Raw genomic sequence first — 27,966 nt, 5'->3', positions numbered from 1 at the left:
CAGGTTTACATTCGGTTGTACCAGGGAATACTTTAGCAGCTTTACTTTCTGTTGCACCAGGGAATGTTTCAGCATGTTTACAATCTGTTGTACCAGGGAATGTTTTAGCAGGCTTACATTCTGTTGTACAAGGGAATGTTTTAGCAGGTTTACATTCTGTTGTACCAGGGAATGTTTTAGCAGGTTTACATTCTGTTGTACCAGGGAATGTTTTAGCAGGTTTACAATCTGTTGTACCAGGGAATGTTTTTGCAGGTTTACATTCAGTTGTACCAGGGAATGTTTTAACAGGTTTACAATCTGTTGTACCAGGGAATGTTTTAGCAGGTTTACATTCGGTGATACCAGAAAATGTTTTAGCCGGTTTACAATCTGTTGTACCAGGGAATGTTTTAGCAGGTTTACAATCTGTTGTACCAGGGAATGTGTTAGCAGGTTTACATTCGGTGATACCAGAAAATGTTTTAGCCGGTTTACAATCTATTGTACCAGGGAATGTTTTAGCAGGTTTACATTCTGTTGTACCAGGGAATGTTTTAGCAGGTTTACATTCGGTGATACCAGAAAATGTTTTAGCCGGTTTACAATCTGTTGTACCAGGGAATGTTTTAACAGGTTTACATTCGGTTGTACCAGGGAATACTTTAGCAGCTTTACATTCTGTTGCACCAGGGAAAGTTTCAGCATGTTTACAATCTGTTGTACAAGGGAATGTTTTGGCAGGTTTACAATCTGTTGTACCAGAGAATGTTTCAGCATGTTTACAATCTTTTGTACTAGGGAATGTTTTAGCAGGTTTACATTCTGTTGTACCAGGGAATACTTTAGCAGCTTTACATTCTGTTGCACCAGGGAAAGTTTCAGCATGTTTACAATCTGTTGTACCAGGGAATGTTTTAACAGGTTTACATTCGTTTGTACCAGGGAATACTTTAGCAGCTTTACATTCTGTTGCACCAGGGAATGTTTCAGCATGTTTACAATCTGTTGTACAAGGGAATGTTTTGGCAGGTTTACAATCTGTTGTACCAGGGAATGTTTTAGCAGGTTTACCTTCTGTTGTCCCAGGGAATGTTTTAACAGGTTAACAATTTGTTGTATCAGGGAATGTTTTAACAGGCTTACAATCTGTTGTAACAGGGAATGTTTTAGAAGGTTTACATTCTGTTGTAACAGGGAATGTTTTAGCAGCTTTACATTCTGTTGCACCAGAGAATGTTTTAGCCGGTTTACAATCTGTTAAAACATTCCCATGTACAACAGATTGTAAGCCTGTTAAAACATTCCCTGATACAACAAATTGTTAATCTGTTGTACCAGGGAATGTTTCAGCAGGTTTACAATCTGTTGTACCAGGGAATACTTTAGCAGCTTTGCATTCTGTTGCACCAGAGAATGTTTTAGCAGGTTTACAATCTGTTGTACCAGGGAATGTTTTAACAGGTTAACAATTTGTTGTACCAGGGAATGTTTTAACAGGTTTACAATCTGTTGTACCAGGGAATGTTTTAGCAGGTTTACATTCTGTTGTACCAGGGAATGTTTTAGCATGTTTACAATCTGTTGTACCAGGGAATGTTTTAGCAGGTTTACAATCTGTTGTACCAGGGAATGTTTTAGCAGGTTTACAATCTGTTGTACCAGGGAATGTTTTAGCAGGTTTACAATCTGTTGTACCAGGGAATGTTTTAGCAGGTTTACAATCTGTTGTACCAGGGAATGTTTTAGCAGGTTTACAATCTGTTGTACCAGGGAATGTTTTAGCAGGTTTACAATCTGTTGTACCAGGGAATGTTTTAACAGGTTAACAATCTGTTGTACCAGGGAATGTTTTAACAGGTTTACAATCTGTTGTACCAGGGAATGTTTTAGCAGGTTTACAATCTGTTGTACCAGGGAATGTTTTAACAGGTTTACAATCTGTTGTACCAGGGAATGTTTTAACAGGTTTACAATCTGTTGTACCAGGGAATGTTTTAACAGGTTTACAATCTGTTGTACCAGGGAATGTTTTAACAGGTTTACAATCTGTTGTACCAGGGAATGTTTTAACAGGTTTACAATCTGTTGTACCAGGGAATGTTTTAACAGGTTTACAATCTGTTGTACCAGGGAATGTTTTAACAGGTTTACAATCTGTTGTACCAGGGAATGTTTTAACAGGTTTACAATCTGTTGTACCAGGGAATGTTTTAGCAGGTTTACAATCTGTTGTACCAGGGAATGTTTTAGCAGGTTTACAATTTGTTGTAACAGAAACATTCCCCTATACAACAAACCATAAACCTAGTGCTACATGTTCTTCTCTGGTACAATATAATAAATGACATTAAACAACAAACTGATATAATGAAACATTCCCTGGAAGATACAATAAATAAAACCAGTTAAACTCTTTACTTGTATTTACCTTTCTTTTTGGGAGCTCCCATTCCTACATGTACATCATCTTTTATCTTACTGGCGAGCTCACGGACTGATGCCCCTCTGTGTTTGTTGATCTCTTTCCTAGCAGCTAGTGGTGGGTCTTCCTTTACCTTGGCAGGCTTTGGTTTTTCTATTACCTGTACAAATACATTCTGAGGATATCAAACGGCAACCCATTTATCACCATGTATAAGAATATATAGAATTTATCACATGAATTGGTTTTGTTCAGGGTTTAACAGCCTTACAACAGAACGTTCATGTAAATGAAGACTGGATGCCTAGCTAGAGATGTTTATGGAAAAGAAAATATATAGGTCCCTAGCTAGGTCCCATGTGCCAAATGTTGCATTGGGGGGGCAGCAGATTTTTGCTTTCTTCAACATACTCCCTTATTTTAATATAAGCAAAAAGATTATAAGAACCACACCAACCACATCCTCATTCTGCAGGGGGGTCTACATTAGTTACACTCAGGAAATATAATTATATTCTAAATATTATTATTTATGACAATACAAATCACGGTCAATCATTCATTATACAAGGCGGAACCCTCATGTAAACAACTCTGTCTATTGATGTAACAATAGTGTTGTTACTTTATTTTGGTATACAGTCCAATAAAATAACTGATTATACAATCAATTACGACCGAACCACTACTTCAGATTACCGGTATAAACCAATTATTTGTTATGATTTTAAACTGATCATCCGGCACTAGTACTTTATATGTGTATTTCCCACAGTCATGGTTAACATATTTTTGCTTTCCCTACCTGCATTTATACCCATATCCTTTTCTTGGCTAATTTCAAACAAGCATTGCTAAAACTGTCTTTCTAACAATTAATAAACTAGCAAAACAAATCAATTTCAAATGTATTAGCCCTGTCATAAAAAATCAATTATTTTCCATGGACAATTTTGGTGCTGCAATGTTACATAATCTTGATTTACCTGTTAGATTCTGTTCTCTCTTTCTAGCCTTTGGACAATTCAATTTTACCTTGACAAAGTTGTCTGGGAACATGCCCACTTTGCCGCTGAGTTCCCCTTCCCACCAGCCTCCCTCAGACATAGTGACATTTTTGAGGATGTCTCCAACTTTAATGGTGAGCTCATCTTCCTGTTCTGCTACATACTCAAATGTCACTTCCACTTCCACTGTAATAGAGAGTACATCCACTATCACAAGTGTCCAGCATTAACAGACATCACTCAGGAGCGTACACATTTATATTTCAAAGAATTCTACCAATTCTAACAGTACTAGCCCTTAAAATATCCAAGCATTTTGTATGTGAACTTCGAAGCATGATACCTTAATTAGCATGATAATAATAATAAAATCAAAAGGAGTGGGGACAACATGGCAGAATATTTCACTTAAGTTGAATTTAATTTCTAACCTTAACTTGGTGACATGTAATATGTCATCAGAACAACCATATCATTTGAATGTCCTCATTTTACCACTTTCCTTATAGAGGGGGAAAACTTTATCCATTTTTTCTGATTTCACCTTTAAACATTTGAAAGATAACCTATAGAAATATTTTCGGGAATTTATGTGTTTCAATTTAATGCATTGTTATAACAATTGCGATGCTGGGATGGTGGGGCAAGACACACATTCACAGACAAAAAATGTTTATTGTCCAAAATGATGAGTATGTACATTGTGAATTCCACTTACATAGACATTAACTTTCCAATAAGCAATTAAAATTATGTCACCAGTTATCCATACCCTGCATTAATCTAATGATTTTTCCTGGCCTTAGTGGTCTTAGTTAATTTTGAAGGGAACAACAATCTGGGCCAATGAAATTAAATTTTAGATGATCATTGTGATAAAACCCCTAACCCATAATAATTATATGACTTTTTATATATATATAGTTCAGTAAATAAATAACATGCATATATATATGTTGATGTTGGAAAAAATGGTAAAGGGCTGATTAGGATGGTTGACAGGACTGCACAATTCAACTAGTCCAGCGGGTTATCTTATCATTTACCCTGAGGCAATATAGATACAGATTTGTTATATTACAGTGACTATAACGATTAGAAATGAAATATTCACATGTGATAATTTCACAAACCTCACCATTTTGCCCGACACAATACAATTTTTTGTATGTGTATCTTGGATGCTAGTAACTGTAGAACATCTGTGGAGGTGGGTTAAATGTTGGAAAACAAATCATGCACAATTCTCCAGTATGTGAGTCAATATTAGGTAATTATTTCAGTCACATGTTTTGTTCTTGAATTAGTATACTGTAACGAGTGTCCAATGCCATGTTTCACCGGCCACAGTCAATAAAGTATGGGGGTTCTTGTTTCACCAATCTAGTGTACATGTGCTAATTCCTGGATTATGACAGCTGGATAGGTTTTATCTCTTCTACATGTCACAGCCAAGGACAATGGTCAGAAATAGTCAAGTAATCTAATTTATCCTCTGTGAAAACTAGAAATATCAACTAAGACCTCAAAAGACAGGTACAAATATAATTAATTTTAAATGAATAAATAGATTAGCAAGGTATATTTACAGAATACAGATGAGTATATAAGATAGTACTAAAAAGGCATCAACACAGGTCCTTGCACCAGACAATAACAATGCATATGTTATTGTAGACACAACCACTCTGAAGAAATAATATAATAGACAAAACTAACTGACAGTGTAAAATACCCAACAAATCACCAGAGCTAATTACTATAAGCTGCATTAATTATAATCCGATACATCTACGTAGCCTAGGAAACCTTTAACTAGGAGATAATTTGTTATAAAATGACCAACTCTGCTATAAATAGCCAAATACTGGGATTTCCCCTGATATCTGATAAGGATGTGAGCAGTAAGCCTTATAGCTACAGATTTAGAGTAAGAGAGATACCTATATGTAAATTTCAACTTCCAGAGGCGACTGTGTGCCAGCAAATTAAGACAGTGTGAACTAAGAAAAAGGTCAGATACAACCTTCAAAATATTACTACTCAGGAGAGGTCTGGTGATCATTAGTTGGGAGAGGTCCGGAGACACTCTATTCCCCATAAGATTGCATGTAATAATAATAAACCTGATCACACATTGTCTCTCATAATGTTCACTCAAACAATAAGTGCTTCGTGCTCAAATTTTTGTACAGAGGATAAAAAATACATGTTTGGTATCTCTTACTTAATGCCGCTAAAGCTAAGGATTAAAAATAAACAGAATTTATGGGATTCCGTGCTGTAGTGACGTCAGACGCTGGTTAGAGTTATAGAAACTCTTGAGAAGTCTCTGAGAGGTGTCTCCAACCGATCAAACCTCCTCAATGTCACGAAAAGACATAAACTGTGGCCAAAATATGTTAGCAAACACTTTTACATATAGGATTGAGTTAATGTCATTCAACTACAGTTGCTTAATTAGTACAAGGCTAAAAGTTGAAGAATTAAAGTAGTCAGCTTCCAAAACGGCGGTGTCGACAAATATTTGATCAGATGCTGATGAGAGGCTTAATAAACACAAAATTTATAGAAAAGTTATATGTTATTTCTACAATGTTCTATAGTTGTAATTTGACCAATCATCATTTAAAGGGACAATTTAGTGAAGTAAATTCTGATTATATAAAGTTTGATATTCCTTATGAACAATTCATGTCGAGAAATTGACAAGATGCAATGTTTTCTTGGCGTTTTTAATCAGTAAAGGAGAAATTCTTAACTGTACAGCCGTATGTTTTAGCAGCAGCTGTCAGTGATTTCTAGCTAACAAAAATGCCTTTCCAGCCAATGAGAGAAGGTAATGTCTCGCTTTATGCACCTAGCCTCTCTGAATACAAGCTACATGCATCTATTCGAATTCTGAATCAAAATCATCTTCCAAGAGCATTTCAAAAACATCAACTATTTCATGTTTAAGCCTATTGATATTGTACTTTCTGCGGTTTGAAATTCTCCCTGCGGCACCCTCTTAGTGCATGCATGCTCTAATTGAGCTTGTTCGTTTTTATTCAAATCCAAATATGAACAGAAATATCTTAGAGGTATATATTATGATACTTATGTTTCTTACTTGCAATGTATTGTGTAAATACAAGAATGTGTGAACTCAAGTCCGCATATAATGACATTGTTGCAGGTCGACAGCTTAGTGCTGTACATGTTAACTCGTCACTAAAGGCCTGCATATTGCGTTATTTCGGTCGCAGCTATTTTTATCACCGGCTTTCTCAAAAGATGAAACTGACCACACTGGACATTAGCTTCAAGTTATGTCTTTATCAACTACGTAAACTTTCGTTAGGAGATGTATACTTTCAGTATCGACTTGATTTTCAGGTTGTCATTTGGGTAAATAGCCCCTTTACAAACACTATGAAATAGACACTGATGTTATTCATGCAGTGAAAACCCGGTCACACAGGCAAACAGTGATATGTAAACAAATCAACTTTAGGGTCGAGACAGCAGTGGATAAGTAAAGGTTATTGCATGGTTTTTTGAGTAACAAGGGATTTATTACACCCAAGCGAAGCGAGGGTGTAATAAGTCCCGAGTGACGAGAAATCATGCAATAACTGGCTTACTGCATGCTTCCCAACTCGAACAAAACAGAAAAGTTGAGTAAAAAATGTTCACCTGGACAATCTTTTTACCTACCCTACACTGCAGATAATTTACATGTACCTATGTGAGTGAGTACTAATCATAACCAGGTAAGATTCTCAATAGCCCAGTCTGAGTGTATCCTTCATAATGGATACAAGTGTTTTTGGATTACTATCCAGGTCCAGTGTCAGGGAAGGTAAGGAGTGTCTGTTCAAAATACGGGAAACAATGTTGAATTTCTGACTACATTTTCAGTTTAATTTTCAAGATGTGGCAAAGGTACAGGATATTGAAACCATTTTCATATATACAATGTAAGGGTTTATCAATCCCTAAGGAATTCCAGTTCTTTCAATGAATGGTATATTTGAATGTGCAATTTTGTATAAAGGAACAGCTCCTTAAGATTATAAACTTTTCCGGGAAATGCTTATCCTCTCACGTGATAAGGAAATCTGTTTGTGTTTTTCAATCATGAAATTACCATTTTTAACTTTCATTTTTTCCCCTTATTTGAAATGTGTCAACTAAGTTTATCCTCTACTGTATTGACTTCATCGTTACTCACTGATTGATTATCTCCCCTTTCTTACAGCATTTGTGGCCACAGTCCACTGGGCACACCCCCTTTCATGGTCATGTAATCATGATTGGCCTTGAAAGGGGATTATGTGTGCAGTGGGCTGTGGTAGCAAGTGATTTATTGCCCACACTTTTCCATTGTGAGAGGTGGGAAGTATGCAGTAAGCTGAGGTCACCACTTTTATACGGGGTCGAGACAACAGTGGATGAGCTGAGGTCACCACCATTATACGGGGTCGAGACAACAGTGGATGAGCTGAGGTCACCACTATTATACGGGGTCGAGACAGCAGTGGATGAGCTGAGGTCACCACTATTATACGGGGTCGAGACAGCAGTGGATGAGCTGAGGTCACCAATATTATACAGGTTGACACGTTACATTACCCCCAACTTTAAAAAACTGAATGTCCGGTCAAGGTATCCAGCTGACATACATGTATTTATGGGCAAACAACACATACATATACAACATTTACACAACCAAAATGTTAACTGGATAAATGTTAATTGAACATCATTCAGAATCAAGCATCACATCAACATAGATGGCTCACTCACTCAACTGTTTGTATTGGACCTTTTAAAACACAGACAAAAATAAACCATAGCTGTGAAAGCATTTCCGGATTGAAACCAAACAATCTAAGTATATTTTCCTATACTTGGTAAGTTGGTAGTATTTACACAAAATAATAAGAACTTTGATAAATGATCACTTAACACATGTACTTACAGGCTTCCTGCTTCCTTAATGGTTACTGCAAAAATTATTATAAATACCCTGCAGATATAATACACACTGCAGATATATATTACAAAAAGATAAACTGAGATCCCATTCCCCAGCTACTTATATCATAATAAACTGCAGTGGCGGATCCAGAGGTTTTTTTGGGCTTCAGGAACCCCCCACCCCCACCCTGAGAATTTTCTTTAAAAATCATGTATTTTCACCAATTTCCTCAATTTTTCCCCACATGGAAATCCCCTCAGGAAATTTGGAAACCCCCTCAGATAGGTCTCTGGATCTGCCACTGAACTGCAAGGGTATGCTTATTAAACACTATTTAAACCATTCATGGCGATGTGTTGCCATGAATTCATTTAACAAAACTGAGAAGCATGACATTTCAATATTATCTGACTCGTCCATTCACACAACTCTTTTTACAACAACGGCAGAGTATTGCAAGACAATCCATAGTCCCCCACCGGTAATGATTTCTATATTTAACAAACAGTACACTTATGTCAGAAAGTATATAGGTCACAGTAAGGATATAGTGACCTACTTATTGTACTCCGATGTTCTTGTACACCAAATCTGGTTACTCCAGATGAAAGAGTATAGAAGCTATGCCCCGGATTGATGCAATATATACAACAGGTCTGATGCCTATAGCTATAATAACATACACACTACAATACGCTGTACCATGGCCTCTGAGAATTTGACCAAGCAGGCAGAAATGTGATTTGGATTTCATCTAAGGTCACCTAAATTGATTTAACAACTCATTCAATTTAGGGACTGTTAAAAAAATATTTGTTGTTTATTTTATTAATACTTACTTACAAAGTATATTGGTACCATAGTAGCTTGATATTATAGTTTAATTACATGTATTACTAAAATAGTTGAAATAACTCCCATGAAAAAGTTTACTGTTAAATTATTTTAAAACAACTTCCACATGTATACAGAAGTCAGACTCGGAGTACTCATTATTTTGATAAATATAAGCTACCCCTTTTCCTTACCCAATAACTCTTTTATTAAAACTTTTGTTATGCATTACATATTATTTACAATCTTCTTCCAGGTTTTATATCTTCTTCAGTATCTTCATCCTTAGATGAATTTGATGGTGCCTGTCAAGCTATAGCAATAGACGATGCACATATAATAACTGGAAACTTGTATAAACATGCTTTTTAATGTAATTGGGAAAATAAAGACTGAAAATGGGAAATGCAGGGTGATTTTTCAATTGGGAATGAGTCCCTGTACTGGACCCCTGTAAACACCTGGCAAAACCCCTGTACTGGACCCCTGTAAACACCTGGCAAAACCCCTGTACTGGACCCCTGTAAACACCTGGCAAAACCCCTGTACTGGACCCCTGTAAACACCTGGCAAAACCCCTGTACTGGACCCCTGTAAACACCTGGCAAAACCCCTGTACTGGACCCCTGTAAACACCTGGCAAAACCCCTGTACTGGACCCCTGTAAACACCTGGCAAAACCCCTGTACTGGACCCCTGTAAACACCTGGCAAAACCCCTGTACTGGACCCCTGTAAACACCTGGCAAAACCCCTGTACTGGACCCCTGTAAACACCTGGCAAAACCCCTGTACTGGACCCCTGTAAACACCTGGCAAAACCCCTGTACTGGACCCCTGTAAACACCTGGCAAAACCCCTGTACTGGACCCCTGTAAACACCTGGCAAAACCCCTGTACTGGACCCCTGTAAACACCTGGCAAAACCCCTGTACTGGACCCCTGTAAACACCTGGCAAAACCCCTGTACTGGACCCCTGTAAACACCTGGCAAAACCCCTGTACTGGACCCCTGTAAACACCTGGCAAAACCCCTGTACTGGACCCCTGTAAACACCTGGCAAAACCCCTGTACTGGACCCCTGTAAACACCTGGCAAAACCCCTGCCGTAGCTGAGTAAGGTACAGTTCACTCCGAGTTTGAATATTAGATTTAAAAGCCAATCAGCATTGAGGTCACAAGATAGTTACAGAAAATGGCAGATCACTGTTCAGATTTCCAATCCTCAGTCAGACCAGCTTGAAAAATGGACTTGGGTGTCCGACATGATAATGTAAGGACATGAACTATCTGTCTATGACACAAGTCGGTTTGATTTCTATTGCAAAAACACTGTACTGACATTGAATAGCGTACATGCCATGTGCTGGGAGCTGCCTACTAGCTATAAGTATTTATCAAGTCATCCCGGTGACAGTGATCAACAAACTGAAATTCGATAATTTTTCCATGTTTCATGAAGTCTACTGAAAAATAATATGGTAAAATATACATCAAATTTTTAAAGGAAAACATTTTCCTGTCAATCTAGACTGCCCCTGCAGTGATCGATTTTATGAACAATTACGACAAAATCACATGCTTTTAGGAACAGAGTTAGCAACCTTGATAAAATATTTTGGGTGTATTGACAGATTAGACGAGTTCCTGTGATGTTACAATATCCTGCGTTTCTTACATATAGTGTATAGAACACTTGTACAGTAGAGCAGAGACGTATATATTATAAAGATTGGCAACTTGACCTGACCTTACCATTGGTCACGGTAACAGGAGGTCATATCGCTAGTTATGCTTCACCGTATTGGATATACGGTTTGCTGCATTCAATAATCCTGTCCTTTTCAAAAAATAATTATGCTGTGAGAAAACATAGAAAATCAACATAATATTAAACCTGTAGCTAGCTGAGATTTCCATGCCATTTGTGAGTGCTCCATTGAATGTAAACTTGAATAATTAAGTTTTGAAAACAACAAACATCGAAAGGTTGCACAGTAAGATCGTGGCTGTGTTTACATATCGGTAATGATTCTGGCTTCAGCAGAACAGGAACCAATTTTTGATAATATTTTAACCAGGTTTTTAAAATGAAGTTGTTACAATACTTCCAAAGTTTGATCATTTAGCTCTGAAAATACAGGTTAACAAGTTAAAACGGTGGCTTTGATGTGTGAGTTTTTTTTCTTTCATGACACATTAAAGCATGAACTCCTTTCTAATTCATCATTTAATTTCAAAAACATCTTCAGATAGTTATTTTGACATAATATTTCTAACCAGCTTCTTAATATGAGCCATATATGTCTAGGATATGTGACAAGTTGACACGAACTAACGAATACACAATCAAATTCTCACAGGTAACACACTGACCAGACTATCGTCACCAGGATCATTCTGCTTCGACATGTGCTTTTAGCTGTCAAAACAAACACATAGAGACCTGGTTCCACGTGATTGCGCAGCCACAACCCAAGTCTCTTGGCGTATCTTATTTCCACTGCCTGAACAATATAATCATTTGTGGTTTTACGAGATCTGCACGAGTTGCCAATCTCTGTAATATATACGTCTCTGAGTAGAGGCAGAAATGTACATGTAATATCCAAGAACTGAAATATCTTTCTGATGATGGAAGCATCAAGTTGGCTTTTTTAACCCCTTGATCTTTGGGATCTTCAAAATTCAAGGATGAATCAGCAACAACTCTCCAAAAATGATTTTGCCGGACAGATGTTTCCTTGAAAGTTCTACAATTTCCTTAATGTCATTTTCAGTCACTTCTTAAAAGTGAAAACACAGCTTAGCTTAGAAACTTCATAATTCAAACACTAAGAAACAACTAATATAACTATTACGGTTGAGAGAGTTAGTTAAGGAACTAGTTATCAATACAGATACCCATTTTCGGAAATACACATCGGAATACACACACCCTTCCATCCATCATTGGGATGTCACCTGTCAGATGATGTGTTCTATGCGAGTAGCGTCTCGTACGAGGCTGGTAAACTTACGGCTCTGTTTCTATGTCATATTAAGTAATTATTTAATCATTTTATCATTTAATGTCTGAACTATTTCAGAAAGGTATCCAAAACAACTTCCTGTCAAAACATGAAAGTCTCACAGCCCAAAAAATGTTTCGGGAGCCTTTCCGTATGAGTCATGTTCGTTGTAATATTATGTCACATGTATACAAGGACAATATTGCATAAAACGCACCACCGTTATTTCTATTATATATATCCGCAATCTGTTGTTTATTTATTTCATTTAATTAATATACCGGTAATCCGATAATTAGCCGACTTCTACGGAAGTGTCATGAAATCTGTGTCAACATCGGCAGGTCAGCGGGTCACCACACAGGAAACGTGTATACCTGAACGGTATATAAACACTTGGCGACACAGTTGTCACTTAAATGGTACTTTCACGGCATTGTCATGAAGCAAACATGTAATGTATTTCACCAATACTCACCCATTGTGATCCTACTTTGAGATTCCAAGTTGTCAAATCCTCATCTTCTTATAAATGACTTCCAAAATGGCGCCTAGTCATGTGACTTGTCAGATCAACTTCACTCTTCGACTATAGTCTGTTTCAGGAAATGATATTTCACAAAGATTTGATATTTTGATACTTGACCTTATTGATATTTTTTATAGCATTAAATGATAAGTACGAAATATATGTGATCACGAGCGAGTCTCACTTACCTATTTTAATCATTGTATGACGTTCTGGTCCAACTTCCTGTTTTTTTTAAGTACCTGTTCCTTCCTGGTCAGAGATGTATTTCCGTTCGTGGTGGACAATTTTTTTTAATTTAAACATATTTTATTGCCTTTTTTACATAGCAATGGAATTGGGCACAAGTTTTACAACTATAATATAATATCAAGCCATTTCCCTGTACAATAATATTTTTTTAACAATATTCACGCACCGAACCACACGCATGCGCACAAATATAAAGGAAGAGAGATGGGGATTGTGAGAGGGGGAGGAGAGAGAGAAAGGGAAGAGGGGGTTCGAGAGTCCGATTTTTTAAGATTACTTTATAAGTACTGCAACAAGACAGTAAATTCAAGAAAAATATATATCAGACCACGTACGTTTCTCCATGCGAACCAGGGGCGTTTCTAGGATATTTGAAAGAGAATCAAAGTAGAATCATATCTTTGAAAAAAAGAATTGGACCATTTTTTGCTAAAAAACATAAAATAATTGTGAAATGCACCAGGGACGTATATATACTGTCCCTGAATGCACTAATGTAACCTGACTTGGAGCATGTATATTTCATAGTTAAAGTGTCAGGGTTTGACGTTTTTATGCCGAATTCTATTCTGTGTATGGTTCTAATATTTGCATTCAAATTCTAAATTTTATTTGCACACTTGTAACTACGAAGTAGTTTGAAGGCAAAACTGTGAACACACAGTGAAAAAACTGCATAGACATGTACATATAAGCACGGGAAAAAAGGAAAATTTTGTTTTTATTTTAGAAATGTAAACATAAAACAAGGGAAAGAGTCGAATACGGCGGAGAAACGAAATTTTACGGATCCCCCATCGGATGGGGGAATCAGTATAAAAAGAAATCAGAGTATGTGTTTAATTAATGAATATGATAAATTGACATATTCAATACAATATTAGCAGATCACGATATTTTGGGGGTTTTTTTTTTTAAAAAAAAGGGGGGGGGGGTACGCCCATTACGCCCTCACCTGGACCCGCCCCTGCGAACGGACTAGTTATACTATTCGCTGTTCACAACTTTCTTCTGATCAATGTCCATCACTTCCCGTGCTGTTTTAACTCCCTCCTGTTCACTCCGCTCTTGCTGGTATTTCCGTTTCAACTAGTCCGTCTGCACACAGACCAAACACACGGCTTCATTATATTTATATATATGGTATATTTGTATGTTGCAACTCGTGTTGTCAATCTTTTAGTATTAGTACGATACATGTATTAATAAAGATGTCGATTTTGAGGGGTGAGGGTGTTAAAATCTGTTCGAGTCTTGTATATATTGCTGAGTATTCATGAATATAATTTTGTTTTCTTGTTCCGAAATTGTTATATCTCAAAAAAAAAAAAAAGGAGTATCAATGTAAGGGGGATGTTTGCATTCAGTTCACGATAAAGTTTAATTCTCTGTTCAACATAATTATTCAGTTAAAAAAGAAATGGAAGGTGTCTCCAATAGGGTAATCACACATACAATGTTGGTCATCAACCAGGTTAACTCGGACAATATAGTCAGACATTTTGTAATGTACCTGTTATGTTCTAACCAGCGACCGACTTTATAAATCAATTCCTTATGTCAGATCTAGATAATATATAAATCTTTGTATTCTGATAAGATATGAGATTTAAACCACCTTAACAATTAACTCATTATTTGCGTTCGTTTGCGTGAAAACGAACTTCAATTATACGGAAAATTTTAATAATCAACTGTCACAGTAACAATGGCGGTATAATACAGTGAATTGTAAAACATTTGTAAACGTTGAAACGATACGGAGAGTCCTTCTTCTCCTTTCTTTCTTTTGTGTTTTCCTATCAATTCTGTATATAGCAGGTTCATATAGCAGGCTCCACTGCCTTTCACTGACTCGTATTGACACGTACATGTCAGGCTGACCTTCATTGACTCGTATTGACACGTACATGTTACGCTGATCGTCATTGACTCGTATTGACACGGACATGTCGCGCTGACCGTCATTGACTCGTATTGACACGTACATATTACACTGACCTTCATTGACTCGTATTGACACGTACATGTTACACTGATCGTCATTGACTCTTATTAACACGTACATGTTACACTGATCATCATTGACTCTTATTGACACGTACATGTTACACTGACCTTCATTGACTCTTATTGGCACGTATACATGTTACACTGACCTTCATTGACTCGTATTGACACGTACATGTCACGCTGACCTTCATTGACTCTTATTGACACCTACATATTACACTGTCTTCCATTGACTCGTATTGACACGTACATATTACACTGACCTTCATTGACCCGTATTGACACGTACATGTTACATTGACCTTCATTGACTCTTATTAACACGTAAATGTTACACTGATCGTAATTGACTCTTATTAACACGTACATGTTACACAGTCTTCCATTGACTCTTATTGACACGTACATATTACACTGACCTTTATAGACTCTTATTAACACGTACATGTCACGCTGTCCTTCAGTGACTCGTATTGACACGTACATGTTACGCTGATCGTCATTGACTCGTATTGACACTACATGTCGCGCTGACCGTCATTGACTCGTATTGACACGTACATATTACACTGACCTTCATTGACTCTTATTAACACGTACATGTTACACTGATCGTTCTTGACTCTTATTGACACGTACATGTTACACTGTCTTCCATTGACTCGTATTGACACGTACATATTACACTGCCCTTTATAGACTCTTATTAACACGTACATGTCACGCTGACCTTCAATGACTCGTATTGACTCGTACATGTCACGCTGACCTTCATCGACTCTTATTGACACCTACATATTACACTGTCTTCCATTGCCTCGTATTGACACGTACATATTACACTGACCTTCAATGACTCGTATTGACTCGTACATGTCACGCTGACCTTCATCGACTCTTATTGACACCTACATATTACACTGTCTTCCATTGCCTCGTATTGACACGTACATATTACACTGCCCGTCATTGACTCGTATTGACTCGTACATGTCACGCTGACCTTCATCGACTCTTATTGACACCTACATATTACACTGTCTTCCATTGCCTCGTATTGACACGTACATATTACACTGCCCGTCATTGACTCGTATTGACTCGTACATGTCACGCTGACCTTCATTGACTCTTATTGACACGCACATATTACACTGACCTTTATAGACTCTTATTAACACGTACATGTTACGCTGATCGTCATTGACTCTTATTAACACGTACTTTTTACACTGATCGTCATTGACTCTTATCAACACGTACATGCTACACTGACCTTCATTGACTATTATTAACACGTACATCTTACACTGATCGCCATTGACTCTTATTAACACGTACATGTTACACTGACCTTCATTGACTCTTATTGACACCTACATATTACACTGTCTTCCATTGACTGTTATTAACACGTACATATCACGCTGATCGTCATTGACTCGTATTGACACGTACATGTTACACTGATCGTCATTGACTCTTATTAACACATACATGTTACACTGATCGTCAATGACTCTTATTAACACGTACATGTTACACTGATCGTCATTGACTTTTATTTACACGTAAATGCTACACTGATCGTCATTGACTCTTATTAACACGTACATGTTACACTGACCTTCGTTGACTCTTATTGACACTTACATGTTACACTGACCGCCATTGACTCGTATTTACACGTACATGTTAAACTGACCGTCATTGACTCTTATTAACAAGTACATTTTACACTGCCTTCCATCGACTCTTATTGACACGTATACATATGACACTGTTTTTCATTGACTCTTATTGACACGTACATGTTACACTGACCTCCATTGACTCTTATTGACACTTACATATAACGCTTCTTTCACTGACTGTTATTGGCACGTACATGTTACTCCGACCTTTATTGACTCTTATTGACACGTACATGTTACACTGACCTCCATAGACTCTTATTGACACCTACATATTACAATGTTTTCCTTTGACTCTTATTGACACGTACATGTCACACTGACCTTCATCTTACTGACTCTTATTGGCACGTATACATGTTACACAGATCGTCATTTAATTGACTCGTATTGACACGTACATGTTACACTGATCGTAATTGGCACTTATTAACACGTACATTTTACACTGCCTTCCATCGACTCTTATTGACACGTATACATATGACACTGTTTTTCATTGACTCTTATTGACACGTACATGTTACACTGACCTTCATTGACTCTTATTGACACGTACATGTTACACTGACCGTCACTGACTCTTATTAACACCTACATGTTACACTGACCGTCACTGACTCTTATTGACACCTTCATGTTACACTGACCGTCACTGACTCTTATTGACACGTACATGTTACACTGCCTTCCATTAACTCTTATTGGCACGTATACATATTACACTGTCTTTCATTTACTCTTATTGACACGTACATGTTACACTGACCTTCATAGACTTATTAACACGTACATGTTAAGCTGTCTTTCATTGACTCTTATCGACACGTCCATGTTACACTGCCCGTCATTTCATTGACTCGTACTGACACGTACATGTTACACTGGTTGTCAGTTAATTGACTCGTATTGACACGTACATGTTACACTGTCGTTCATTGACTCTTGTTGACACGTACATGTCACGCTGACCTTCATTGACTCTTATTGACACCTACATATTACACTGTCTTCCATTGACTCGTATTGACACGTACATATTACACTGACCTTCATTGACTCTTATTAACACGTACATGTTACACTGATCGTCATTGACTCTTATTAACACGTACATGTTACGCTGCCTCCCATTTACTCTTATTGACACGTATACATTTTACACTGACCGTTACTGATTCTTATTGACACGTACATGTTACACTGACCGTCACTGACTCTTATTGACACGTACATGTTACACTGCCATCCATTGACTCTTATTGACACATATACATATTACACTGTCTCTCATTTACTCTTATTGACACGTACATGTTACACTGACCTTCAAAGACTCTTATTAACACGTACATGTTACACTAACAGTCATTTAATTGACTCGTATTGACACGTACATGTTACACTGTCGTTCATTGACTCTTGTTGACACGTACATGTTACACTGATCGTCATCGACTCTTATTGACACGTACATGTTACACTGACCTTCATTGACTCTTATTGACACGCACATATTACACTGACCTTCATTGACTCTTATTGACACGCACATATAACGCTGTCTTTCACTGACTGTTATTGGCACGTACATGTTACACCGACCTTAATTGACTCTTATTGACACGTACATGTTACACTGACCTCCATAGACTCTTATTAACACGTACATATAACAATGACCTTCATTGACTGTTATTGACACGTTTATATAACACTGCCTTCCATTGACTCTTATTGACACGTACCTATCACACTGTCTTTCATTTACTCTTATTGACACGTACCTATCACACTGTCTTTCATTTACTCTTATTGACACGTATATTTTTACACTGCCCTTCATAGACTCTTGTTGACACGTACAATTTACACTGACCTTCATTGACACAAATATTATTTCACCTTCGTTGAGATACAATGTATCATTTGCTGCCATTCATTGCTACAATGACGTGCAATTGATTTGTAAAGAGCGATGTTAGACGTTAAAAGTGTTTGGATCAGTAGATTAGTAGGGGAATTAATTTTAATTTAACCGATTCCATTGGGGAAAATGCTGAAAAATTAAATACATATGAGAAAATTACGTCGTTTTCTCAAAAATTGATGACGTTACACTCACAAACAAATGACGTAACAATCAATACCTGCTCACTAGATAACTCTGCAATGCGCAAAGACGGAATAATAGTACGCGCTAAATCATGACGTCATTAAAAGTGAATGACGATAACCAAGCATTCGCAGACTACTGTCAACACTGATTCGAGGTAAAGAAAGCAAAATAAGTAATATTTTGCATAGATTATCACTTATTACCAATGAAAAAAATGGCTCCTTCGCATGGATATAAAGCATAAAGAGTACTCTGAACAATTGCGGACTCTTTAATATCTGGTTATTAAATAAAAATCCGATTAATCCAAATTGTCTTATTTAAAAAAAACCTTAACGTGACTGATCAGTTCGAATGCTAGTCGTTTCGGTAACAGGTCGTTTCGGTAACAAGTCGTTTCGGTAACAAGTCGTTTCGGGAGTTCCGAAGTCGTTTCGGGACATTTACAATTTTCACTTATAAATAACATTTCGCTCTCGTATCATAAAACGTCATGTAAATACACAAGTATGGTCTATGACCTGTATCATGATCTACCCGTGCTTGTGATCATTATAGTGTTTAACAGATTGCCAGTGCTTGAGGGGATACCTACCAACATTTACCCGACTGACAGTATGCTGTTACCTGATGAAACTAATCTCATTACTAAATACAGATATAGAGGAACTATATAGAGGAATTCCTTGTTTGATATTGTAATAATATGTTTTCAATTCACTTTATTCTCCGTTATTGTTATTGACATTAAGAGACGAGTGAATTAACATTGACTCTAACAATGTTTTAAGCATTTTGTTTTTGCTATATTGAAATTAAATTTCATGAAGGTATAAAACGTGAAACAGGTAGAAAGTATTGTATACATGTGAATCAATTCATCAAATCCAGCAATATAGTTTGAACGATGTTTTTATGTTGTGTATTTGTGTCTGTATGAATATTATATATATTTATTCATGAGTCATTAAAATCATGAAATGGTAAATGTATGAAGGGAGAAGTCTATGATAAGTTGTAATAATTTGTATCCAATCGATTGTCTACATTTAGTTGACATTAAAATATGTTTAAGGAAAAAAGACAATTGTATTTACAGAACATAAAAAAATGAAAAATCCCGAAACGACTTTTGATATGTCCCGAAACGACCCGAAAAAAGTCCCAAAACGACTTTCGTCTTGTTACCGAAACGACTTGTTACTGAAACGACCTAACACCATGAAACAAAACTGGGCAGAAATATGCAGAGACTCTCCAAAATCCACCGTATATCACGCATTTACATAGATGACGATCGAATCCCGTACAAGATATATGTAACGTGAAACACTAGCTCTGAAGAGCTATTCTTACGACAACCCGTACGGAACGATCGGTCCGATATTGGTTTTATAATTACTGATCCATGTTGAAATGTTTTCGTATAATAGTCACTTTTGTTTGAAATTAAAAGAATAATTACGCATTTTCTTTGTCGAAATCACAACTTAAAATATGTACTTACAAGCTGAGTTCAAATTTAGCCCTGCACATGTTTCAGTATAAGAAAATTAGATAATACGAAACTACAATGTAGTGCTTGTTGCTACTGAAAACAAACATGGTGGACGAGCATCTGCTTTCTTTAATTTGTGGATAAAAAACCAAGGTGATTTCTCGTAAACCAGCAACATCTTTCAATTCTAATAACGAGAAAAGAACGTCCGTACTTATGTTACTAGGTTTTATTTCAAATAGCTGTCGTATTTGATTTTTTTTTTATCAAACATACAGATGTAGCGTATTTTCCTCCCACATTCCTACTAGATTCTGCACGGTCATGTTCGATGCAACAAGAAGATAGATTCGTTACAATTTTATTTAGATTCGGAACATTATGTGTTAATCACAAATTATTATTATTTTAGTTTTCAGGTCTTCTATTACTATTACGAGAAAAACTTAAATATACAATAATGGGAAAGAAGAAAGGCAAGAAGGGAAAGAAGGGAGGAGGAAAGAAGGGAGGGAAGAAGAAGGAACCTCAAATGACAGCAAAGGAGGCCATTTTGGCGTACCAGTACGTATGTTGTTGTTTGGTTGCCATGTTTTTCTATCAAATCAGTCATAGTCATTTATAACTTGAATTCAGCAAGGTAAACACATTTCAAAATGAATAAAGTAATAAACAGACATCATTTTTCAAGATAGATTTAATTTGGTGATCATACACCTATATCGCATTCAATCCCAGCGTTCCATAGGTGTTCATATATATAAATATATATGTAAGGCTTAAAACAAATGCTCATTCTTTCTTTGTATACACCATAACACAATGGAATCTGCTCCCCATAACTATTATCCAAAGCACAACAATTGAAGAAACAACAAAACAACTAATTCATCCAATTTTAAACTCCTTTTATTCTATTTCTAAACATTTTCTTCAGGTTCGTAAGTATGGATTATGAGAAGTTCTTTTTACACGACCAATACAATTTTCTATGTGACGTTTCAATTAAAAGAAAGAAAATAATAATAATGATTAATTAATAAAATAATTTCAAATAATAATCATGTATATATATATAATGCCATAACCCCACCCTTAATCAGTCCATAATCATAAGTAATGACACAGAACTTTATTATACTCTACCCGATACATTGCGGGGTGCTCCGATTAACTAAACGGAGGAATCTACAACACCAACCAGCTAGTCCAAATTATTCTGACGTTTTATCGACTTTTTTCATATCGGTCTGTCGATACCCATGTATGAAGATGAAGATAATATAGCAGGCTACACTATTCTACCATGTTGGTGATGTCATAGAACTTTTCATTGGTCAATAACCGTCACATGACATGTTATTGGACAGTAATACATGGGAGACCTTGATGTTTTTGACCAGTAAACCTTACACTTGAAACGTCTTGTCAAATAGCTCTCTTGTATTCCAAATGTCCAAAACTTTAATCATTCATATGGCTAGCATGATCAGGACCATTGGATGTATCTGTGAGTTTATATATATATATCTATATATCAGACATGCACTATAGCTAGTTTGCAGCCATTTTGTGGAATAATTTATCATATCTTCTGCCAGAAAGTTGAAAACCTTCACCACATTCATATTACCATGGTTAGGGTATTAAAGCTCACTTTTTTAAATTTGCATGTGATTTTTGGTGTTTCATTAGCTTAGACATGATTTATATATGCTTGTGTACCTATATACTAATCATGGCAAAGTTCCTTAGATTATAGTGGTAGTGTAAACCAATAAGGCACTATGTAATTGTTACATATTCATTACTATTATTTACTTATAAATGGTACAGTAAATATTCAGGACCATGCACACATGTCCTAGCTTTGATAAATCATTTGATATCAATTAAAGAAATTATGCTAAATGATCAGTACTGCCATACATTGAAAATAAAATGGGATAAGAGAAAAGCTTCCCGAAAAATGCAAAGCTAAGACTGACAAATACATATGGAAACGTAGATTAAGGATGAGTCCGGGGTCAGAATAGACATTTACGTACATGTATGATAAAACATTACAACAAAAAATAGGCTTCTATGTATACATTTATATACATATTTTGTATTTATTTTCAGGATTGGAATCATAGAGAAAAAGATGGAGGATGTAATGTTTGAATCAAGAGGATGGGAAGATAAAAACCGCAGACATGAAGAAAGGGTAAAGTTTGATGTTTGTCTGTAGTGCTTTATTGTTGAGAAGAATAACATCAACACAGTCAATGGTTACATAACTATGAACAAAGTAACTTTAAAACACAGATTTTTGCTTAATTCCCGTATGTAATACACTTTGTATTAAATTTTATTTCCCACCACAATAATTTTTAATCATCTGTCATATTGCAATTCAAAACAATGTTTTTTGGAGAGTAGTGGTAAAATTTAAGTAAGATGACAGAATGTGTAGGTTATAAGTAAAGGGAATAATAATCTGAGAAATAGGAAACAGGGAAGAGGAAAAGAAGCATAAACATTAACATGCCCTACATACTGCATATTGTAATTTATAAAAGTGTGATAACTTTTTTAGAAACTTTTACATTAATATGTTTTATAATGTAATCAGCCATATGAATTATTAGTGCCAAAACATGTATTGGGTACAGTATGAAATTGTTATGTTGATGTATCTTTTTACCAAATGTGATAAGTTTTTTTTCATGAGACATGCACCTGTAAAAACTTGATATTGATTACACACTGTCAGCATAACAGTACTAATACTTGTATTTCTAAATATAAAACTCCCAGAACAGAACATTCTTACAGTGAAAGGATAAGAATGATTTGTTCAATACTTGTAATATATTTATAAACAAACAATATATTTAATTGAAGCCCAAAATATTGAAATAACATATGGAGAATAAGCATTATTTCTCATAATAATTATTTCTTATATTAAATTGAAAGGGGAACAATCTCTAAGTAAAGTTGGTACTGGGTTCTAAATGAGAAGTGATCTGTACCAATGTCGGACAATGTTGTGTGTATAAGATGTAAGTGCTGGCTGACTACTGATTAATCAAAGGGGGACGATCTCTAAGTAAAGTTGGTTCTGGGTTCTAAATGAGAAGAGATCTGTACCAATGTCGGACAATGTTGAGTGTTGTTAGTGTTTACCAGTGGTAGATTAATTTGTGTTTCCAGAATGAGAAGTTGCTATCAGAACAAGAACTCCTGATCAAGCATTTGCTGAAGCAAGCTAAAGAGGTGGAAAAATATTTTGAAAACGAAGAAGTAAAAACCCGCGACGATGTTATAATGACGATGAAAGATAAGTGGGGACGACAGCGCCAAAAGGAAAATGAACTTACTGGTAAGTGTGTTTAAATAATGACAGTCAGAAAACTAATGGTACCATTTTGTCTGTACGCACAGAGCATGCACCAGCTATTTTGTTCCCCATTATCAAATCAACATGGCCCCAGAAATAACTGATCTTTGTCTATATGTACATTATGGTGTTTGCTGTAGAGTTGAAGAAGCTGATTGCTGAGACAGAAGGGGATATCAGTCGGGAGGAGAAGGAGGTGGGGTTATGGCTGGCTTTCCGTGACAAAGGTGATATGGAAGAGAAGAAACAGATACAACTTTTAAAAGACGAACTCGTTGACATGGAGGTCAGCTTTGGAGATATGAAAAGTAAGAACAATATGATGTCAATTGTCAATGGATTAGGGATTTCAATTAAAACTTAATTTTTAGTTTGGTTGTTGTTACATATGAAATAATTATTGTTTTGATATTGATCATAGTCAGTTCTTAATTTCATTCTTTTTCTAAAGATCATTTGGAACGTTCACAAGAAAAGGCGACATCAGAAATCAACCAACATACGGAGGAAACAGTGGATAAACAGAAATATTTAGCTTCAGAGGTTTGTATGGGTGTCCTGTGTGTGTGTTACTGACTTACGAGGAACTTCAGTTCAAACAAGTAAATGTATATTTGGGTTGACTAATCTTACATTCTGTTAGAGGCTGATTTCTTGATAACCAGTTGTTTATTACATACACAACATGAAGGCTCAATGAGTTAAGTCATTATTACATCTTCCTTTTCAGAAAGCTATAGGTCAGCTAGACAAGTACAGTCGCCAAGAGGTCCTTGACAATGATTGGCTCCGACGAGAGGTAAAAGTACAATATAAAGATGATCTAAAAATTTTGATTGATCAAGGTGTCCAAAATAATACACGCTTTCTCAATTGAATAATCGATTTGAAAACCAAGAGGAAACCTCTGGCATTGAATCTGGCAATAATCATTATCTTTGGTATGCAAGGGTGGAGATAACTAATGCTTGGTTAGCCTACTTTTGGTATTGTATAGGTAGAGATAAATGATGTTTGATTAGCTTACCTTTGGTATTGTACAGGTGGAGATAAATGATGTTTGGTTAGCTTACCTTTGGTATTGTACAGGTAGAGATAAATGATGTTTGGTAAGCTTACCTTTGGTATTGTACAGGTGGAGATAATGGTGTTTGGTTAGCTTACCTTTGGTATTGTACAGATGGAGATAATGGTGTTTGGTAAGCTTACCTTTGGTATTGTACAGGTGGAGATAATGGTGTTTGGTTAGCTTACCTTTGGTATTGTACAGGTGGAGATAATGATGTTTGGTAAGCTTACCTTTGCCATTGTACAGGTGGAGATAAATGATGTTTTGTTAGTTTACCTTTGGTATTGTACAGGTGGAGATAATGCTGTTTGGCAAGCTTACCTTTGGTATTGTATAGGTGGAGATAAATGATGTTTTGTTAGTTTACCTTTGGTATTGTACAGGTGGAGATAACTGATGTTTGGTTAGTTTACCTTTGGTATTGTATAGGTAGAGATAATGATGTTTGATTAGCTTACCTTTGGTATTGTACAGGTGGAGATAATGCTGTTTGGTAAGCTTACCTTTGGTATTGTACAGGTGGAGATTAATGATGTTTTGTTAGTTTACCTTTGGTATTGTATAGGTAGAGATAATGATGTTTGGTTAGCTTACCTTTGGTATTGTACAGGTGGAGATACACAAGGCAGAGTCTGCAGATCTGAAACAGGAAGTGGAGGATTTAGAGAAGGCCAACCTCTTTGTGATGGCCGACTTGTTTGAATGTAAAATAGAAGATCTCAAGGTGTCAAGGTCAGTGGTAGTTGCAATTCAACATCACATCTGTTCAACATCACATGTGTTAATATAAAAGTGAAGGTTGTTGAAGTATAAGTTAAGGTCAGTGTAACATTCTTGAAAGGTCAAGATAAGCTAAAGAACCTTCACATCTGGACTGAGTGCTGTTGTCATCAGCCTAAGATTGTAGTATAACAATCTAGTACATTAATATGTAATGTTTACTTGTTGAGAGTTAATGATATATTTGGATAGAACTGAGCCATCCTATGGGTAAATTGGATAAGTACAAAATGTATTGATCTTGTACCAGGAACTTTTTCCTGACCCAGTTTGAGGATAACGGTGAGAACCTGGACAATACAGGAATTCTGGAGATGGACCTGGCACAGATATCCATCAATGACACAAGTACAGACAGCTCAAACCTAGCCATCAAGGAGGCAGGGGAGACAATCCCAGGTAAGGTTGCTGATAAATGATTGACTAGTCCACTGTGTCATTTTTACTAAAAAAAATCATATTATGTAAAGCAGCATAATGGATCCATATTTCCCTAATGCTAAAGCTTGCTGCCTATGTTTAACATGTGCTGTAATGATACTTTTAGCTGTAATTGTTAAAGCAGTAGTATTATAGGAATAGTAACTCTAAAAATAGGATCAGTACAGGCCATATAAGTCATGCGTTACTTAGTATTGCATGCTATAAAGGGTCAGATGCTATAAAAGATTTTAGAATTAATATCTCATTGATATTTTAAATGAAGAGGAGAATTAATATATTACATTCAACTTTTACTAAACCATCATATCTTTAACATACAGGAGAATTCATGCCCCTGTTAAATTTTTGTTGCAGCACGGTCAGGCAGTGCCACACAGAGAGCAGTGGAGAAGAAAGTGTTCTCCATGGTCGCCCCACCCTTCTTAGAGCATGATGGGGATAGCTCCTCGGAGGATGGTAAGTGTTCTCCATGGTCGCCCCACCCTTCTTAGATCATGATGGGGACAGCTCCTCGGAGGAGGGTAAGTGTTCTCCATGGCCGCCCCACCCTTCTTAGATCATGATGGGGACAGCTCCTCGGAGGAGGGTAAGTGTTCTCCATGGCCGCCCCACCCTTCTTAGATCATGANAGGTAAGTGTTTTCCATGGCCGCCCCACCCTTCTTAGAGCATGATGGGGACAGCTCCTTGGAGGATGGTAAGTGTTCTCCATGGTCGCCCCACCCTTCATAGAGCATGATGGGGACAGCTCCTCGGAGGATGGTAAGTGTTCTCCATGGTTGCCCCACCCTTCATAGAGCATGATAGGGACAGCTCCTCGGAGGATGGTAAGTGTTCTCCATGGTCGCCCCACCCTTCTTAGATCATGATGGGGACAGCTCCTCGGAGGATGGTAAGTGTTTTCCATGGTCGCCCCACCCTTCTTAGAGCATGATGGGGACAGCTCCTCGGAGGATGGTAAGTGTTCTCCATGGTCGCCCCACCCTTCTTAGAGCATGATGGGGACAGCTCCTCGGAGGATGGTAAGTGTTCTCCATGGTCGCCCCACCCTTCTTAGAGCATGATGGGGACAGCTCCTCGGAGGATGGTAAGTGTTCTCCATGGTCGCCCCACCCTTCTTAGATCATGATGGGGACAGCTCCTCGGAGGATGGTAAGTGTTCTCCATGGCCGCCCCACCCTTCTTAGATCATGATGGGGACAGCTCCTCGGAGGATGGTAAGTGTTCTCCATGGTTGCCCCACCCTTCATAGAGCATGATGGGGACAGCTCCTCGGAGGATGGTAAGTGTTCTCCATGGTCGCCCCACCCTTCTTAGAGCATGATGGGGACAGCTCCTCGGAGGAGGGTAAGTGTTCTCCATGGCCGCCCCACCCTTCTTAGAGCATGATGGGGACAGCTCCTCGGAGGAGGGTAAGTGTTCTCCATGGCCGCCCCACCCTTCTTAGAGCATGATGGGGACAGCTCCTCGGAGGAGGGTAAGTGTTCTCCATGGCCGCCCCACCCTTCTTAGAGCATGATGGGGACAGCTCCTCGGAGGAGGGTAAGTGTTCTCCATGGCCGCCCCACCCTTCTCAGAGCATGATGGGGACAGCTCCTCGGAGGAGGGTAAGTGTTCTCCATATCCCACCCTTCTCAGAGCATGATGGGGACAGCTCCACGGAGGATGGTAAGTGTTCTCCATAGCCGCCCCACCCTTCTCAGATCATGATGGGGACAGCTCCTCGGAGGAGGGTAAGTGTTCTCCATATCCCACCCTTCATAGAGCATAATGGGGACAGCTCCTCGGAGGAGGGTAAGTGTTCTCCATGGCCGCCCCACCCTTCTCAGATCATGATGGGGACAGCTCCTCGGAGGAGGGGAAGTGTTCTCCATATCCCACCCTTCATAGAGCATAATGGGGACAGCTCCTCGGAGGAGGGTAAGTGTTCTCCATATCCCACCCTTCTCAGAGCATGAT

The 27,966-nt window shown here is 37.3% G+C and overlaps 2 protein-coding genes across 9 annotated transcripts in view; one reads left to right on the top strand and one right to left on the bottom strand.

Moving 5' to 3' along the window:
* Nucleotides 1-12,987, bottom strand: part of LOC110454287 — a 34,179-nt gene extending 21,192 nt beyond the window's left edge. For 3 of the 4 annotated variants that reach the window (XM_021503715.1, XM_021503717.1, XM_021503719.1), the window contains exons 1-4: nucleotides 12,940-12,987; nucleotides 12,701-12,818; nucleotides 3,440-3,597; nucleotides 2,411-2,564 (exon numbers count right to left, since the gene is read on the bottom strand). In XM_021503715.1, coding sequence (XP_021359390.1) covers nucleotides 2,411-2,564; nucleotides 3,440-3,597; nucleotides 12,701-12,704 — 316 coding nt within the window. In that variant the 5' untranslated portion in view covers nucleotides 12,705-12,818; nucleotides 12,940-12,987. Of the gene's footprint in view, nucleotides 1-2,410; nucleotides 2,565-3,439; nucleotides 3,598-12,700 lie in introns of all 4 variants that reach the window. The other variant, XM_021503716.1, reaches the window with a different exon arrangement.
* Nucleotides 1-27,966, top strand: part of LOC110454288 (coiled-coil domain-containing protein 83-like) — a 66,733-nt gene that overhangs the window by 35,857 nt on the left and 2,910 nt on the right. For 2 of the 5 annotated variants that reach the window (XM_021503720.1, XM_021503723.1), the window contains 9 exons: nucleotides 20,740-20,891; nucleotides 22,452-22,536; nucleotides 23,529-23,697; nucleotides 23,856-24,023; nucleotides 24,167-24,258; nucleotides 24,446-24,514; nucleotides 25,395-25,516; nucleotides 25,815-25,963; nucleotides 26,363-26,464. In XM_021503720.1, coding sequence (XP_021359395.1) covers nucleotides 20,740-20,891; nucleotides 22,452-22,536; nucleotides 23,529-23,697; nucleotides 23,856-24,023; nucleotides 24,167-24,258; nucleotides 24,446-24,514; nucleotides 25,395-25,516; nucleotides 25,815-25,963; nucleotides 26,363-26,464 — 1,108 coding nt within the window. Of the gene's footprint in view, nucleotides 1-12,620; nucleotides 12,645-20,399; nucleotides 20,481-20,739; nucleotides 20,892-22,451; nucleotides 22,537-23,528; nucleotides 23,698-23,855; nucleotides 24,024-24,166; nucleotides 24,259-24,445; nucleotides 24,515-25,394; nucleotides 25,517-25,814; nucleotides 25,964-26,362; nucleotides 26,465-27,966 lie in introns of those variants that run through there. The other 3 variants (XM_021503721.1, XM_021503722.1, XM_021503724.1) reach the window with 3 other exon arrangements.

This window comes from Mizuhopecten yessoensis, unplaced genomic scaffold, assembly GCF_002113885.1.
Source record: "Mizuhopecten yessoensis strain PY_sf001 unplaced genomic scaffold, ASM211388v2 scaffold7763, whole genome shotgun sequence".
NCBI classification, from domain to species: Eukaryota; Metazoa; Mollusca; class Bivalvia; order Pectinida; family Pectinidae; genus Mizuhopecten; species Mizuhopecten yessoensis.
This window is presented reverse-complemented; position numbering and strand designations above follow the sequence as displayed.